Genomic DNA, 15,000 nt, shown 5'->3' with positions numbered 1-15,000 from the left:
GATAGAAATGTGAACGCAAACTCTCTGAACAGTGAGAAGCCTGTCAAGGAATATTAACCATTAATGTCACTGTGTCCTTGGTATCAACATGTATAATTCGCTTTTAAACACATAACGCAAGGCGCAATGGAACTAGACAACAGACGTATTGGGGTTTTTTGAGGGAAACACTGCCTTGCGGCTGGTTAGCCTATGCGACTTCCAGATTGCGTGACAATACGAGCTGAGTTGTAAACAGGAAGTGCTGGATCGGACAAGGGTATTGACTAGTGAGCAATGTACAAAGGCAACGAGCCAACAAGCTTGGGGGAAGTCGCTGCGCACACTTAACCCAGTGGTATCTACCTCAAAAAAACGGCAAAAATACGAATGTTGGTCAAAAAATTTTTAAAACTGATTTGAAATCTTTTATTGTTTGTTTTTACTTCTGGAGTGTTTTTTCCGCGAATATCTTTTTTGGAAAAACAAAATTGAGGGTAAAACAAGGTAATGTCAGTTCGTTGCCATAGCAACAGGTTTGTTTACGCGTCGTTTTGGGTCAAGAAACGCGCATAATATCGCATTCTATCACATGACCAGAAGGCAGAGATCCCATGAGATAGCACGGCGCTTGCGCAAGTCATTGCACGATTTGCGCTTAACGCGGTACGTCATACAAATTCTTGGAGCTTGGTTTTTCTACACTAAAAACCTTTTCTGACACAAATTGCTGGAGAGGTTAACGTAGTTAGCCTTAGTTGGAACCCAGCTTAGGCTCTAACGTAGTTGGGTGCCAATAATTCAGTGATTATGTCCGATCACGAAGACCACACAACTGACGAGCGCGCCCCTGAAACGTCAACGAACAGAGGCGCCCAGAATATGCCTTCAGCAAACGCTTTCGCGGATATGTTCAAAGCTGCCATGGCTCCAGTTCTGAGCCAGCTGACGAACTTGAACGAGAATGTAAGCTCAGTGCTCCTGAATGGGCACGACGACTCCGATGAGGACGGTGAAACCGCCTCTAATGACGGGCCCGCCAAATCTGCGGACATGGATGCGGATTTATCCGCGCTCCTCGCCTCTGCGGGCAAAGGTGCGAATGACGAGGCTATGCCGTGCGAAGACCTCTTGAAGGAACTCGCGCAGGACTTAACAGTAAGCGAGAAGACTTCTCCGCCCCTTCACGAAGGTCTGGCGGCTATTTTTAATAATCTTTTGTCCGAAAAGATGGGGGACGAGAAGCTCAAGGTCAAACTGGACAAATATTCTCGTCCAGAAAATGTCAAGGGTCTGCGAACCCCGAGAGTGAACCCCTCAATCTGGAGCCAACTTTCGACTACCATGAAAGCTCAAGATGTACGATCGCAGAAGGGACAAAACACTCTTATCGGCGCCATTACAGCCATGACAAAAGCCGCCGATTTGGCGCTGGGAAAATACAGCCAAGACAAAGAACTGATCACCTTGTTGACAGATGCTGTTGCAATGGCACTTCAATACAACCACGAGGTGAATCACTCCCGACGCCTGGCCATGAAGAAAGAGATGCATAAAGACTATGCCGCTTTATGCAACCTGTCCACTGTTGATGGCACCACAGAGTACCTGTTCGGAGATTTGTCAAAACTCGCGAAGGATATCACAGAGGCCAATAAGTTGACGAAAAGGGTTCGCCCTCAACATTCCGGGAATTCCCGTGGCGATAAGTACGCTGGGCGCTCAACATATGGCTCGGGCCAGCGAAGATTCCAGCCTTACCCTAGAGGAAAATCCTCTGATTTTTTAGGCAAAAGTCGCTTCTCAAAGCCGCCGAGAAAGAAAAAGGACGGCGAAACCAGCCAGCGCCAATGAAGGTGTCTGAGGTATGTAATGCAAATATGACATCTTTGTCTATTGACATTGTACATAGCTTGGTAAAATCACAAACTAGTTTCCAAGCCGGAGAACTCAAGCATTTTTTGCCGCAGTGGGAAGCGATCACTACTGACCCTACTATTCTTCAGATTGTTACTGGAGTTAAACTTGAATTTAAAAACAGTGTTGCACCCATGCAACATTGCGTCAGACCTAGTATCTTTAACAGTCATCAACATTCAATTGTCAACGCGGAAATTGATAAACTTCTCGCTAAAGGGGTCATTATTCCGGTGGCACAGGAAACAGGGGAATTTATTTCCACAGTATTTTTACGACCGAAAAAAGATGGCACGCACCGTACCATTCTTAATCTCAAAGCGTGTAACGAATTTATAGCTTACCATCATTTTAAAATGGATACTCTAGAGGCTGCTGTAAACATGATGAGACCAGGTTGTTTCATGGCTTTGGTGGACTTAAAGGACGCGTATTATACCGTTCCTATCCACCCATCTCACCAGAAATACTTAAAGTTCTGTTTTGACGGTGTTTTCTACAAATATACCTGTTTGCCTAATGGCCTAGCTAGTGCCCCGCGCATATTTACTAAACTATTGAAACCTGTGTATGCCACCCTACGCAGCATGGGACATCTCAATTCAGGGTATATTGACGATTCTTATCTACAAGGCGACACCTTTGCGGAATGTCATAAAAATGTCATCGACACTATCATGCTGTTTACCAAATTAGGGTTTCATATCCATCCAGACAAATCGGTCTTCGTACCCTCTCAGACATTAACTTTCTTAGGGTTTGTACTGGATTCTATTGCTATGACAGTTACGCCTACAGGGGAAAAAGTTCAACGGATTCTGTCTGTCTGCGCTACGCTCTTAAAAACACAAATGCCCACAATTAGACAGGTCGCAGAGGTTATCGGTATTCTGGTGTCCAATTTTCCCGGTGCTCAGTATGGACCACTTCACTACCGCCACCTAGAGCGGGATAAATATCTCGCACTCATAGCAACCAAGGGCGATTACGGGAGGAAAATGCAATTATCCCCTCCCGCTCTAACAGAAATTCAGTGGTGGCGTGATAATGCCGTAACTCTCAAACGAGATATCCTACACGACCACCCCAGCACTTCAATTCAGTCCGACGCATCAACATTGGGGTGGGGAGCTGTTTTTGGCAGTCAGAAGACGGGGGGGAGATGGACCCATTCGGAAGCTGAATACCATATAAACATATTGGAATTACTTGCAGCCTTTTTTGCGTTAAAGTGTTTTTGTAGCCATATGAACAACTGCCACATCCAAATTCAGATCGACAATACCACAGCCCTCGCTTATATCAACAATATGGGGGGCTCAAAATCCAAGGAACTTAACCAGCTAGCTGTTCAAATTTGGGAATGGTGCATATCACGAGATATTTGGCTCTCAGCTGTGCACATACCTGGTCGGCTGAACACTGGGGCTGATGAAAAATCCCGCGTGTTCTCAGATAACCACGAGTGGATGTTAAACAAACACTCGTTTTACAGGATCCTGTTGCGCCACCCCGGCCTCGATTTCGACTTGTTTGCAAGCCGCTTAAACTATCAGATCAGTAGTTATTGCTCATGGCAAGCAGACCCTAACAGTGCACACGTAGACGCATTTACTATGAATTGGAATGGGCACAAATTTTATGCTTTTCCACCCTTTAGCCTTCTTCCAAGATGCCTTCAGAAGATCAGTCAAGACCGAGCACAGGGTGTACTAATCGCCCCACTTTGGCCAACTCAAACATGGTTTCCGGTCCTCCTACGACATTTGTGCGACCAGCCCTGGATCCTGCTTCCACGACCAGATCTTCTACACCACCCCTCCCGCAGTGGCCCACATCCACTACACAGGAATCTTCATCTGATGGTATGTCCTGTGTCAGGGAATCCTTCCGCCATTACCATTTTCCAGAGGAGGTTACCGACATTCTCATGGCATCCTGGAGGAAAGGCACTAAAAAACAGTATGCCACATACGTTAAAAAATGGATGGCATTTTGTCGTGAACGGAAAATTAATTGTTATTCACCACCACTGAGCGACGCCCTTCAATTTCTCTTGGGGCTATTTAATCAAGGGCTTAGCTACTCAACCCTTAACACTGCTCGCTCTGCCTTATCTACCATTGTTACGATAGACGGGGAGGGGAGCTTTGGTAGCAACCATATTGTTACACGGTTTATGAAAGGGGTCTTTGAATCGCGTAGACCCAAACCTAAATATGACAAAATTTGGGATGTTTCAGTGGTTTTAAAACATTTATCTTCTTTATACCCCAATGAAAAACTGTCTTTACAGGATTTAACGCACAAGGTCCTTATGCTAATTCTCTTAGTTTCGAGTCAACGAGGGCAATCGATCAGGATCAAGGACGTGTTCACCTATCTCAGAGGAAAAGCCTTGATAACACAAAGAAGAGAAGAAAAGTGCTCAGAGGCTTAAAAAAGAGAAAAGATGAGAAAAGAAAGGAGGCAGAGGGTGTGAACTATGCCTCTGGGTATTTTTAGACATTTTAAGCAATTCATTCCTTTCTAGAAATCTTGTGAAATGAAAAGATCAACTTTAAAAGCCTTTTTCTCAAAATTAAGAATTTTGCGTATCTGCTGAAACTGTAACATTGATATATTTTTGGGAATTTAACATATTTGTCTCATTTTTTCAGTGAAAATAGTGAATATAGTTCTGCATACAATGAACTAAAATTAGCCAATTTGGTCCATATGGCTCTTGATATCAAAATTTTCATGTTGAAATTTTCACATATTTTATATTCTCTTATAATTAAAATCATGGTGTTTCTTATACTCGTGCAGTATGATAGTTTTTTTTAGTTCCTTGTATTATATTGCCTTTAAACATTATTCCCTGAAAATTTTATTGAGTTTTGTTGAAAACCTTTGGAGTTAGAGCTGTTATAGCAAGGACACCCTCCAGCAGGTTCAGTCCCACCCTCTTGGTTACCATAGCAACATAATTGGTAAACAATTATCAAAATAGACTTGTCTCGTGGTCTGTGTTCAAAGTGTGCAGGTTGCATTATGTTGAAAAGCTTGTGAAAAAATAAGAATTCACACCACGCAGGAGCGACCCAATTTTAATGACGGCAAAGCGATAAATACAACCCATCTCCAAAGGGAGAGAGGGAGGAAGGGGGAGAACTTTGACAAATTGCAAACAGCTAGTTGATTTACTATAGAAGACAAACTGCCAAGTGAACCTTGGACGACTAACTGAGGCTTTTATAGCTAATACCCTGTCTATTAAAATAGCCAGTTGCACAGGTTCTACCACGTAGCAGGTAAGCATTACACCGTGCTCTTTAGCACTAATGAATGAGGCTTTAACAGATTTGGCCAGTGCAGGTGTACGTTATAATCTGAGATCTAGGAACAAAGCCTTCATGTCCTCGTTTTATATACAAGAAACCCGTTGATTGTATGTCCTTGAACGGCCGACTACAAAGAACGCGAAGATAACTATCGCGACATGAATAGCCCTTTTAGTACGGTCACGTAACATTAACCGTATTTACTGATAGTGCTGTAAAATCTCATTTAAAGAGAAGAACAGATACTCGTTTATGTGCACAATACATCGAAGCATAAAGTCTGCAAATACATTCAAATACTTACCCCTGCATAACATTTCAAATTCCGTTTTCCGTGAATCTTCTCATGATTACCTGTGCCTCGTTAATCCAATTTACTACTAAGACTTGTTCGCATTACTAATTAACACGAAAAGGGATAACTTGGGAATTTCTAACAAGATATCCTTTAATCTAACCCAAAATCATTCAGATATCCAAAACGTCCTATCCATGATCCATTTCCTTCGTTTTTGGGTTTGTCAGCATTATGATTTGCAATATTTCAGGTTTACGTGTTCACAACTTTGTTTTTGTATCTCGAAGGTGTTTAGATTTCCAATTACAAACTCTGTTTTGATTGGTCACTGTATCTCACTGTGTAATTAGTTCACCCTGAATTCAAAATAAATACGTTCCGTTTCTGAGAAAACAAAACAACAACATTCTTTTACAAATCGTACCGGGTATTCCTGATTTCTGTATTAAATTTAACTTACATTTTCCAAATGGTCTGGATAGCACAAGTGTTGCTAATATTTTTAAAAATACAAACACACTTTTAAGTTTAAGGAACATACTTCGATGTTTCAAACATCATTTTGCATGTACCTGTTCATCCACGCTTTTGGAAAAGTGTTACATACCACGTGCTTACATTTAAACGCATACCTGAGGTAGCTCCTATAGCTGTGTTTACGAGCAAGTGGTCTCCTTGGCTAGTAATACGATGAAATGTGCATGACCTCGGTACATTGTTAACCAAATACGTTCCAGCAAGTTTCCTCTTTTTTCTGCTGTTATAAAATAGACGGCTCAGCCTTTTCTCTGTAATTCTGCCCGGTTCTCGGGCACGTCTATGTCAATGCACACGCAAATCACAACTAAAGTAAACACACTTGTGCTTATCTAGACGTGTATTTCTCCTTTGGAATCAAGTCTTTATTACCATTGAGAATCAAATAACTGTACAGCCTTTCAAACTATATCACATTTATTTTCTAAAGAGCTGATCACAGTCTCCACTGATGACATCAAATCTTGTAAAACTAGAACAGAACTATATACACAAGATGGCAGTGAACAACGATCGCTAATATGGCTAGTTGAACAAAGGATAGAAGCTACACCACTACAAGAAACAAACTGTTTAACAATAACAAACTAAAAAACGTAATAGACAAAAAACTTATCTCCGTAGTCAATGGTACACTGAGCGGGAGGCTGTTTGTTCGCTGTGAAAATGGTACAAGCGTGAAGCCATTTGTTCGCTGTGCCAATGTTTTTACTTTGTCTTCAGAAGATCCCAATATGGCGTCCATTTGTTTGTGGAGTTATTGTCTTTGTCGCTGTCATCTTCAGAGTAGTTCTCAATATTAAAGGTACCCGCTGCTCATTAAAGAATTTGTATTTTGACTTGTATCACTTTCAATAGTTGCGTCCATTTCAGTTACATTCGAGTAAATTTGTTTCATTCAGTTCGCGGAACGACTTGTTTCAAAGCTGACGCTTGACATCTTTTAGTGTGGGTCTACCGCGAAAAGCCTATGCCTTTCTTTGTATGTGTTTTGAGCGCCCCAAGAAGAAATCGATGAAGCCAACGCAACGTCCATCTTCAGTAATCCGAAACAGCGCATCACAGTGCTCTTCATGATCTTAGATTACGTGTTTGCTTTAAACTAGTTATAGCTGTCGCTAAAGTGCTAACGAGCCAAGCTTGCGTGATCTGGCGCCTGGCGGCTGCAAACATCACGCGGCGTACTCGTGCGGCACTCTCATTGGTTATCGCTACGGTCAACATTTCATCGCTTTGGTCTACATTACAGCTTTTGGTCTACATTACACTCAAATTTGAAGCGCTTCTGAGATTTCGTCCGCCTAAAAATCTTCTCGCGGCTCTATAAGCTGCCGCCTCGCCAGGCCTTCTGTCTTCAGAAGGCCTGACTCGTTGGCAATAACCAATGTAAACAGCGCCACGTGGCTTCTATTGTGCATTACCCAATCAAAACACCGCCACGTGCTTTCTATTGTGCATTGGCCAATCAAACACCGACGCGTTATTCTATTGTGCATTTTGCTGCACGGGAAAAAAAAAACTGAAATCAAACGTCTTTTATAACTCGTGCGCCTACGGGCCCGAGTAATGAGCAGTGACAGTGATCGGGAAGAGTTATTTAAAATACTGACTGCAAACCAAGCCGCCTCTTGCTTAGGCACCTTTGTTTGATTAATTACTTATCCCTTTTAAGTGGTTGCGCAGACACTTCACTTCAAAGCTAGGAAAACCCTTCCATTTGACATTACTGTATAATGCGTTTTTTCAACTATCTTTTTTTTTGTAATGGCTCCTAACTTTTTGGCCTTGGCGACCACTTTGGAAAATTTAGGAGCCAGATGGCTCCTTGCCAAAAAACGTTAATTTTAGCGTCTGTTCAGTTCACTTCTGTCTCCTGGATCGCCATCACTTAACCAACCTGTGTCAGATACCAGTTCATCTTTGGGAGGAACTTCTGCACTCATTGCCACTCCATGTGCAACTTCTAGTACTAGTACCGTGGCAGATGCAGCAGTACTGTGGTCTGTTGGGTCTGCCCTTCGTGCTATTACAGTTCTTGTTTCTTCTTGCTCTGTGATGCACCCAAGTGTCGGCGTGCTCCACCTCAGCTGTCACCTCTCAACACCAGACCATGCCCGGCGTCCATTGAGTTTGTTCCAGATGCCATGCCTTTATCACCATCAGTCCTTCAGGCCTTCAGCAGTATTATTGCATTCAGGTGGCAACACATGGATCCCGTGTGATATTTCCCTTCATTTTTGCTCATTTGCTGATCGTATTTTCTTTCAATTTGCATGGCTTTTTTACCAGTGAATGTTTCTTTTATGATGCTTTTGACCTTTCAATTTTATATCATTGATATTTATTTCATTCGTACAGTTGTATGTGTTTTTGCATTATTACTGTAATATTATTGTCCTGTGTTATATTTCCCTTTATTTTCGCTCATTTGTCAACAGTATTTTCTTCGATGATACATGTACCTTTTGTCATATCAATTTTATATCATTGATATTTGTTTTGTTCCTAAGTGTTTCTGCATGAATACTGTAACAATTCATATTATTCCATGTTATATTTCCCTTCATTTTCCCTCATTTGTCAACAGTATTTTCTTAGATGTTTTTGACAGTGCAATTTTATATCATTGATCTTTGTTTTGTTTCTTTGAGTTTCTGCATTATTACGATAATGATTATCCTGTGTGATAATTATGTCCCTTTGTTTTCCCTCATTTGTAGGTTCTATTTTTCTTTCAATTTGCATTGCTTGTTTACTAGTTCCTTTGTTATTGCTCTTCCACTGAGTACCATTTTATATCATTGATCTTTGTTTTGTTTCCAATGTGTTTCTGCATTAAAATCATTGTCATTGTTGATTTACACCATCGGCTGTAGCATTGCCAGTCATGGTGGTTTTCTCTCCTCTTATGGGAGTTACGTGCGGTCATGAGCACTTGTGTGTTGTTGTAACGCCAGCCACAGGTTGTTTTCAATATGTCTGCCACTTAACATATATATTTTGCAGCATAGGGGTATTGCAACTTGTTGCGGTGACAATGTGTGTACTGTCTGCCATGCTTACCCCAGTGCGCTCGTGTTTTTTCTGTGTTGTGTTGGTATTTGCCTGTCTGGTCTTGTGTCTACAGTATTGTATATTGTTCTAAATTTTATTCACAACCAGACTTTGGCTTCAGATACTAACATTTTTGCCAGTGTCTTTCAGTTCTTGTTTCTTCTTGCTTCTGATGCCCTCCAAGAGTTTATATCATACCAAGATGTTATCACCTGAATCTACCTCGAGTTACGAAGGTTTTCGCCAACGCAAGGATACCCAAGCTTAGTTAATATTACCAATAATATTATTCTTACATACGTTGTATGCTATGCTGTATACGTTAAGATAATGTAGGTCATCTAGACATACCGATTTTCCCAATTTTAACTCAGATACTTACTACCTGCTAGGGCGTGATTGCCTCTGTCTTCAGGGTTTGTGTGACTGCAGTGTCCTGGAAGACTACATTCCCTTCTTTTTCCCCACAGGGGTTTTTTCGGGGTTTTCGTAGCAGGCGGTCCACTAATCACTGCCCATTTTTAAGCAGGGTGCAACATGAACATTGAAGCACTTTTGAACAATACCAATTGGTCACCTAGACAAGCTGACTTTCAGTCGCTTGCTTTACATTTTCTCCTCGTTATACCATGTCGGAGTATGGTCTTGGCGGCTAGGCTACGCCATATACCACCCCTGTCATTCAGATGTGATAATTGGCTGTACCTGTATGCTGCTTCTTTCATGTTGCATTTTAATCACTAATACTTTTCTATTTCAATTAATAGGTCACAGCACTGCATGTCTACATGAGCAGGTGCCATGTCGTCATGTCCATTTAAATTTTTCATAAGACTTCATGTAGTTAAGTACAGTTAAAGTCGGTTTCTGTGTGTGTGGACACAGTCATTCAATTGGTTTCCATGTACTTCTGTCAAAGCTGACTCCCTTCATTGCATTTACTTCCTTGTTGTGATCACACACATCCTTCGGGTTTTGGTGGCCTGGCTGCCCTTAACAAATCATTGGCTGTGTCCATGCATGTGGATTCCTTCATAGTTCATTACACCAATTATTAATTCTTCTCACTTTGTGAGCAGGGGCCATGTAGTCATCGTATAGTGCTGTGTTTATTTACTGGGTCTCTTGTAACTAGGGTCTTGTTTTGCCTTTATACTAATCTGCTCGTGTCAATATCCCAGGATACTTTAGTCACCCATCAGGGCTTGTAAACCAAGCAATAGGTTTTTTGATTGAAAGTGGGTCCTGTGCAAAGCCTTCTGGACTATCTTGCCTTGCGCGGCCCCGTTGATGGTGCACTTTTTCAATCTCTAGAGGGTAGACCTATTTTCTAGTCCCCCTTATTGTCCTTGGAGTTAGAAGCTGTGGATTAGACCCCACTGAGTATAAAGGGCACAGCTTTGCATCGGGGTTGGGGGGGGGGGGGGGCTTCTTTCGCTGCTGAAAGCGGGCTGTCTGAAACCCCAAATTAGCCTCTTGGGCAGGTGGAAGTCTGATGCTTTCCGTAGATATATTTGCATCCCAACTCTCCAGTCCTAATGTAATGGTATGGAATCTGGTCATTTTTATTGTCACCTTTGACAAGGCAGGGGTCTTGTCCTTGGTTTCCTGTGTTTTTACCCTGGTAGAGGCTCTGTCTCACCTTAATTTCTTTAATGCATTGTTGTACCTACCAGTCCAGGCAGTCACAGGGGTGCTGTTCCTGTACTATTATAACTTGTTTATTAAGGCCACTTTTTTGGTGATGAACAATTGCAGGGGCATTTTTCACACCAATGTCGTTGAATTTTGTTTTCATCAGGACATTGTCCTTGGTTCCATGTTATCTTGTTAGCAACTTTCTTGCTTCCACTTTTTGCAATTCATATGAGGTTGCCTGATTTCTCCAAGTGGCCTGTCTATTTTTCTCCGCCCTGCAAACCGAGCTCAACAGTTTGGCGACTCACTCAACCTCATTTATATTGAGAGGCATAAAGGTGTTATTGGCTTGCCAATAAAAGTTTTATGCATCTCAATAATTAAGATTTATAATGCATGCATAATTATGCACTCAGCAAAGTGTCACGCGGTCATTCCTAGGGAGGAGCAATTAATAAGTATCCCCTATAGGGAATTTGTTGCATTCCGAGAAAGCGCGGTAAATATTCATTCGCTTTTCAAGCTCGACTGATCTGGTTGTCAAACTTTTTCACCCTCCTCCCCATTGCCAGGTTCCACTATTTCTTTCTTTCTCTCTTTCTTTCTTTTTCTCAGTTTACTTCTGTGGTGCGCTTTCAGATCCCCACCTTTGCTGGGCGTGCGATCAATTCTTTAAGTTTGTGATGTAATATTTTCATTGTTATTAAACCGGCTATGTGCTAAGGCAAATAGCCAGATTTGTGCAACAACAGGCATTTCAAAAGTATCTTTGCTTTGGAAAGACGAGGGAGGTATCAACACGATATTTACGCATCTTGGCTGAGAATGAATATTGCCCAAATAAAAGAGCGCACTCTTCTATCCTTCGCCGAGTGTCTCCTTCATTGATTTTTGTAGACGGTTTTTGACTTTGTCTCTTTTTCGTTGGTGGTAACATCCACATACCACGGTGACCATAGCAATTTTTATGTATTAGTATTAAACTCACCTATTATTGCTCTCTTTTTATTCCTTTTTCATTAAATACAACAAATCCACAATTGTCATGATAGAAGGGTTGCTGCAAAGTAGTCGTATTAACACATCTTTAATGGAATCAGTGTAAGCAGCGCAGGCGAGTGTTTTTAGACGCGATAAAAAACGTACTGTGAGTTTTATTCCACAAGAATTACGTTTGTTAGGGCCCGCTTCCTGGAAAGCCGATTAACTTAATCCAGGATTAGCGTAAACTTTTGTTTCACGTTTTCGACTGTTTGTTGAAAGTTTCTTTTGCTTATTTTTCTTTTTCAAAATTGACGTCTTCTCATGTAAAGTTCTGCCAAAAATCTGCGTTGAACAGCATTTGGCAGTAGAGAAATAAAATGCTTGGTTAGTTTTTAATCTGGGATTAGCGTTAATCGGCTTTTGAGGAACTGGGCCCAGGAGTCTGAACAAAGGTTCAAAATGTGAGGAGAAGATATTAGCATTCAAGAAAAGCAAGTCGGGTCTCATAACTATAAAAGAATTCTAATACGGACGCAGGCTTATATGAATTATTCCGGTAAGCCTTCCTTGCTAAGTTTTATTTTGTTATTGATTAACAGCACAGTGCGTTCCATTTTCATATTTAGGTTAAATTAAATCCCGGGTAAACAGCCTCAACATTTTCTCCAACATCCGTTTGATTCACGGATTCAATCTGAGCCGGGGATTTTACCGACAACGTATGTTTGTTCAACCTCGTCCAATCCTTTAAAATCAAAGAGAGACCAGAATGTCCATGCAGAGTCAACTGTGTTTAAGTTGGCTTCGATCCATCAAAGAAAGACATCATGTATTGTTCTCTTCAGAAAATATGGTTTACAAAAAAAAAGGAACAAGTATTGGTTACAATAAATCAAAAATCACCGACTTCTCGATATCTGGGAAATTTAAATAAATAAAACCAAATTCAAAAGCCTTAGCATAAGTAGTTCAGTTTAGTACAAGTGTGAAAGCCTGAAGGAGACACTGAAGAGAACGTTATTTGGTTTAACTGAATTAAGCAGGCTGTCTGCACCAGGGGAGGTGGAACCATGTATTTCAATCACATTATCATTGTCGACCTAAACATCAACTCGAATGTTTCAATCAAGGACCCGACATGGGAAGGGTTCAAAATGCACGATCGTTCGTGCCAGTGGAACACAACACCAGGACAAATTATAGGTAAGGTAAAACACGATCAGCTTAGAATTCATTTCTTTTATCCCTTCAGCTCAGCCCACTTCTCTCTCATTTCCTCTGCTGTTGTTTGTTTATCTTGTACACTAAATCTTAAATAAACTTCCTCCATCCTGGAAAAACAAGGAAACGTTGGACAGATTTGATAGACTATCGTCATGCCAGTAAGTGATACTAAGCTCTCAATGAATAAACAAAAGGATCATAGGATACCTGATCTTAAAACGATTAGCCCGCGATTGGTAACCTTTGAAGGCGTGCCAACAAAAAAGACACATAAAGCGTGATAGATAACGACGGGTTGACACCATTTTATTCTTTGCCACTCAACGATATTTGAATACCAATTGGGTGCTCATCGGGAGTAAGAGAAGTCACAATGCAAAAGTACTGTTTCCACCTCATATTGATCTTTGGTCTCAACGACTTTGTCTTCCCGGTAAGTCATCTTAGTATTGAGTTTTCTTTTGCCTATTCGATTTTGTGCACATAATGGGGCGAGGCTCGCAAAGAAATCGTTGCATAGGCCCAATTCTCCGTATGTGCAACAACAGGCATATCAAAAGTATCTTTGCTTTGGAAAGACGAGGGAGGTATCAACACGATATTTACGCATCTTGGCTGAGAATGAATATTGCCCAAATAAAAGAGCGCACTCTTCTATCCTTCGCCGAGTGTCTCCTTCATTGACTTTTGTAGACGGTTTTTGACTTTGTCTCTTTTTTTCGTTGGTGGTAACATCCACATACCACGGTGACCATAGCAATTTTTATGTATTAGTATTAAACTCACCTATTATTGCTCTCTTTTTATTCCTTTTTCATTAAATACAACAAATCCACAATTGTCATGATAGTAGGGTTGCTGCAAAGTAGTCGTATTAACACATCTTTAATGGAATCAGTGTAACCAGCGCAGGCGAGTGTTTTTAGACGCGATAAAACACGTACTGTGAGTTTTATTCCACAAGAATTATGTTCGTCAGGAGTCTGAACAAAAGTTCAAAATGTGAGGAGAAGATATTAGCACTCAAGAAAAGCAAGTCGGGTCTCATAACTATAAAAGAATTCTAATACGGACGCAGGCTTAAGAATTATGCCGGTAAGCCTTCCTTGCTAAGTTTTATTTTGTTATTGATTAACAGCACAGTGCGTTCCATTTTCATATTTAGGTTAAATTAAATCCCGGGTAAACAGCCTCAACATTTTCTCCAACATCCGTTTGATTCACGGATTCAATCTGAGCCGCGGATTTTACCGACAACGTATGTTTGTTCAACCTCGTCCAATCCTTTAAAATCAAAGAGAAACCAGAATGTCCATGGAGAGTCAACTGTGTTTAAGTTGGCTTCGATCCATCAAAGAAAGACATCATGTATTGTTCTCTTCAGAAAATATGGTTTACGAAAAAAAAGGTACAAGTATTGGTTACAATAAATCAAAAATCACCGACTTCTCGATATCTGGGAAATTTAAACAAATGAAACCAAATTCAAAAGCCTTAGCATAAGTAGCTCAGTTTAGTACAAGTGTGAAGGCCTGAAGGAGACACTGAAGAGAACGTTATGTGGTTTAACTGAATTAAGCAGGCTGTCTGCACCAGGCGAGGCGGAACCATGTATGTCAATCACATTATCATTGTCGACCTAAACATCAACTCGAATTTTTTAATTAAGGACCCGACATGGGAAGGGTTCAAAATGCACGATCGTTCGTGCCAGTGGAACACAACACCAGGACAAATTACTTATATATAGGTAAGGTAAAACGCGATCAGCTTAGAATTCATTTCTTTTATCCCTTCAGCTCAGCCCACTTCTCTCTCATTTCCTCTGCTGTTGTTTGTTTATCTTGTACACTAAATCTTAAATAAACTTCCTCCATCCTGGAAAAACAAGGAAACGTTGGACGGATCTGATAGACTATCGTCATGCCAGTAAGTGATACTAAGCTCTCAATGAATAAACAAAAGGATCATAGGATACCTGATCTTAAAACGATTAGCCCGCGATTGGTAACCTTTGAAGGCGTGCCAACAAAAAAGACACAT

At 41.0% G+C, this 15,000-nt stretch overlaps 1 protein-coding gene across 1 annotated transcript; it reads left to right on the top strand.

Moving 5' to 3' along the window:
* The first annotated feature begins 638 nt into the window (after window positions 1-638).
* On the top strand, window positions 639-4,177 carry LOC138002869 (uncharacterized). The gene is made up of 2 exons (XM_068848852.1): window positions 639-1,844; window positions 3,557-4,177. The coding sequence occupies exon 1, from the start codon at window positions 790-792 to the stop codon at window positions 1,831-1,833; it is 1,044 nt and encodes a 347-aa protein (XP_068704953.1). The 5' UTR covers window positions 639-789; the 3' UTR covers window positions 1,834-1,844; window positions 3,557-4,177.
* Window positions 4,178-15,000: the final 10,823 nt, after the last annotated feature.

The sequence above is a fragment of the Montipora foliosa genome, chromosome 5 (assembly GCF_036669935.1).
Source record: "Montipora foliosa isolate CH-2021 chromosome 5, ASM3666993v2, whole genome shotgun sequence".
NCBI classification, from domain to species: Eukaryota; Metazoa; Cnidaria; class Anthozoa; order Scleractinia; family Acroporidae; genus Montipora; species Montipora foliosa.
Note: the sequence above shows the minus strand (reverse complement) of the source record. Positions and strands in the feature narration are given on the sequence as shown.

Excerpts from the sequence above, each read along its gene's own strand:
- LOC138002869 (XM_068848852.1), top strand. The coding sequence starts at position 790 with ATGTCCGATCACGAAGACCACACAACTGACGAGCGCGCCCCTGAAACG.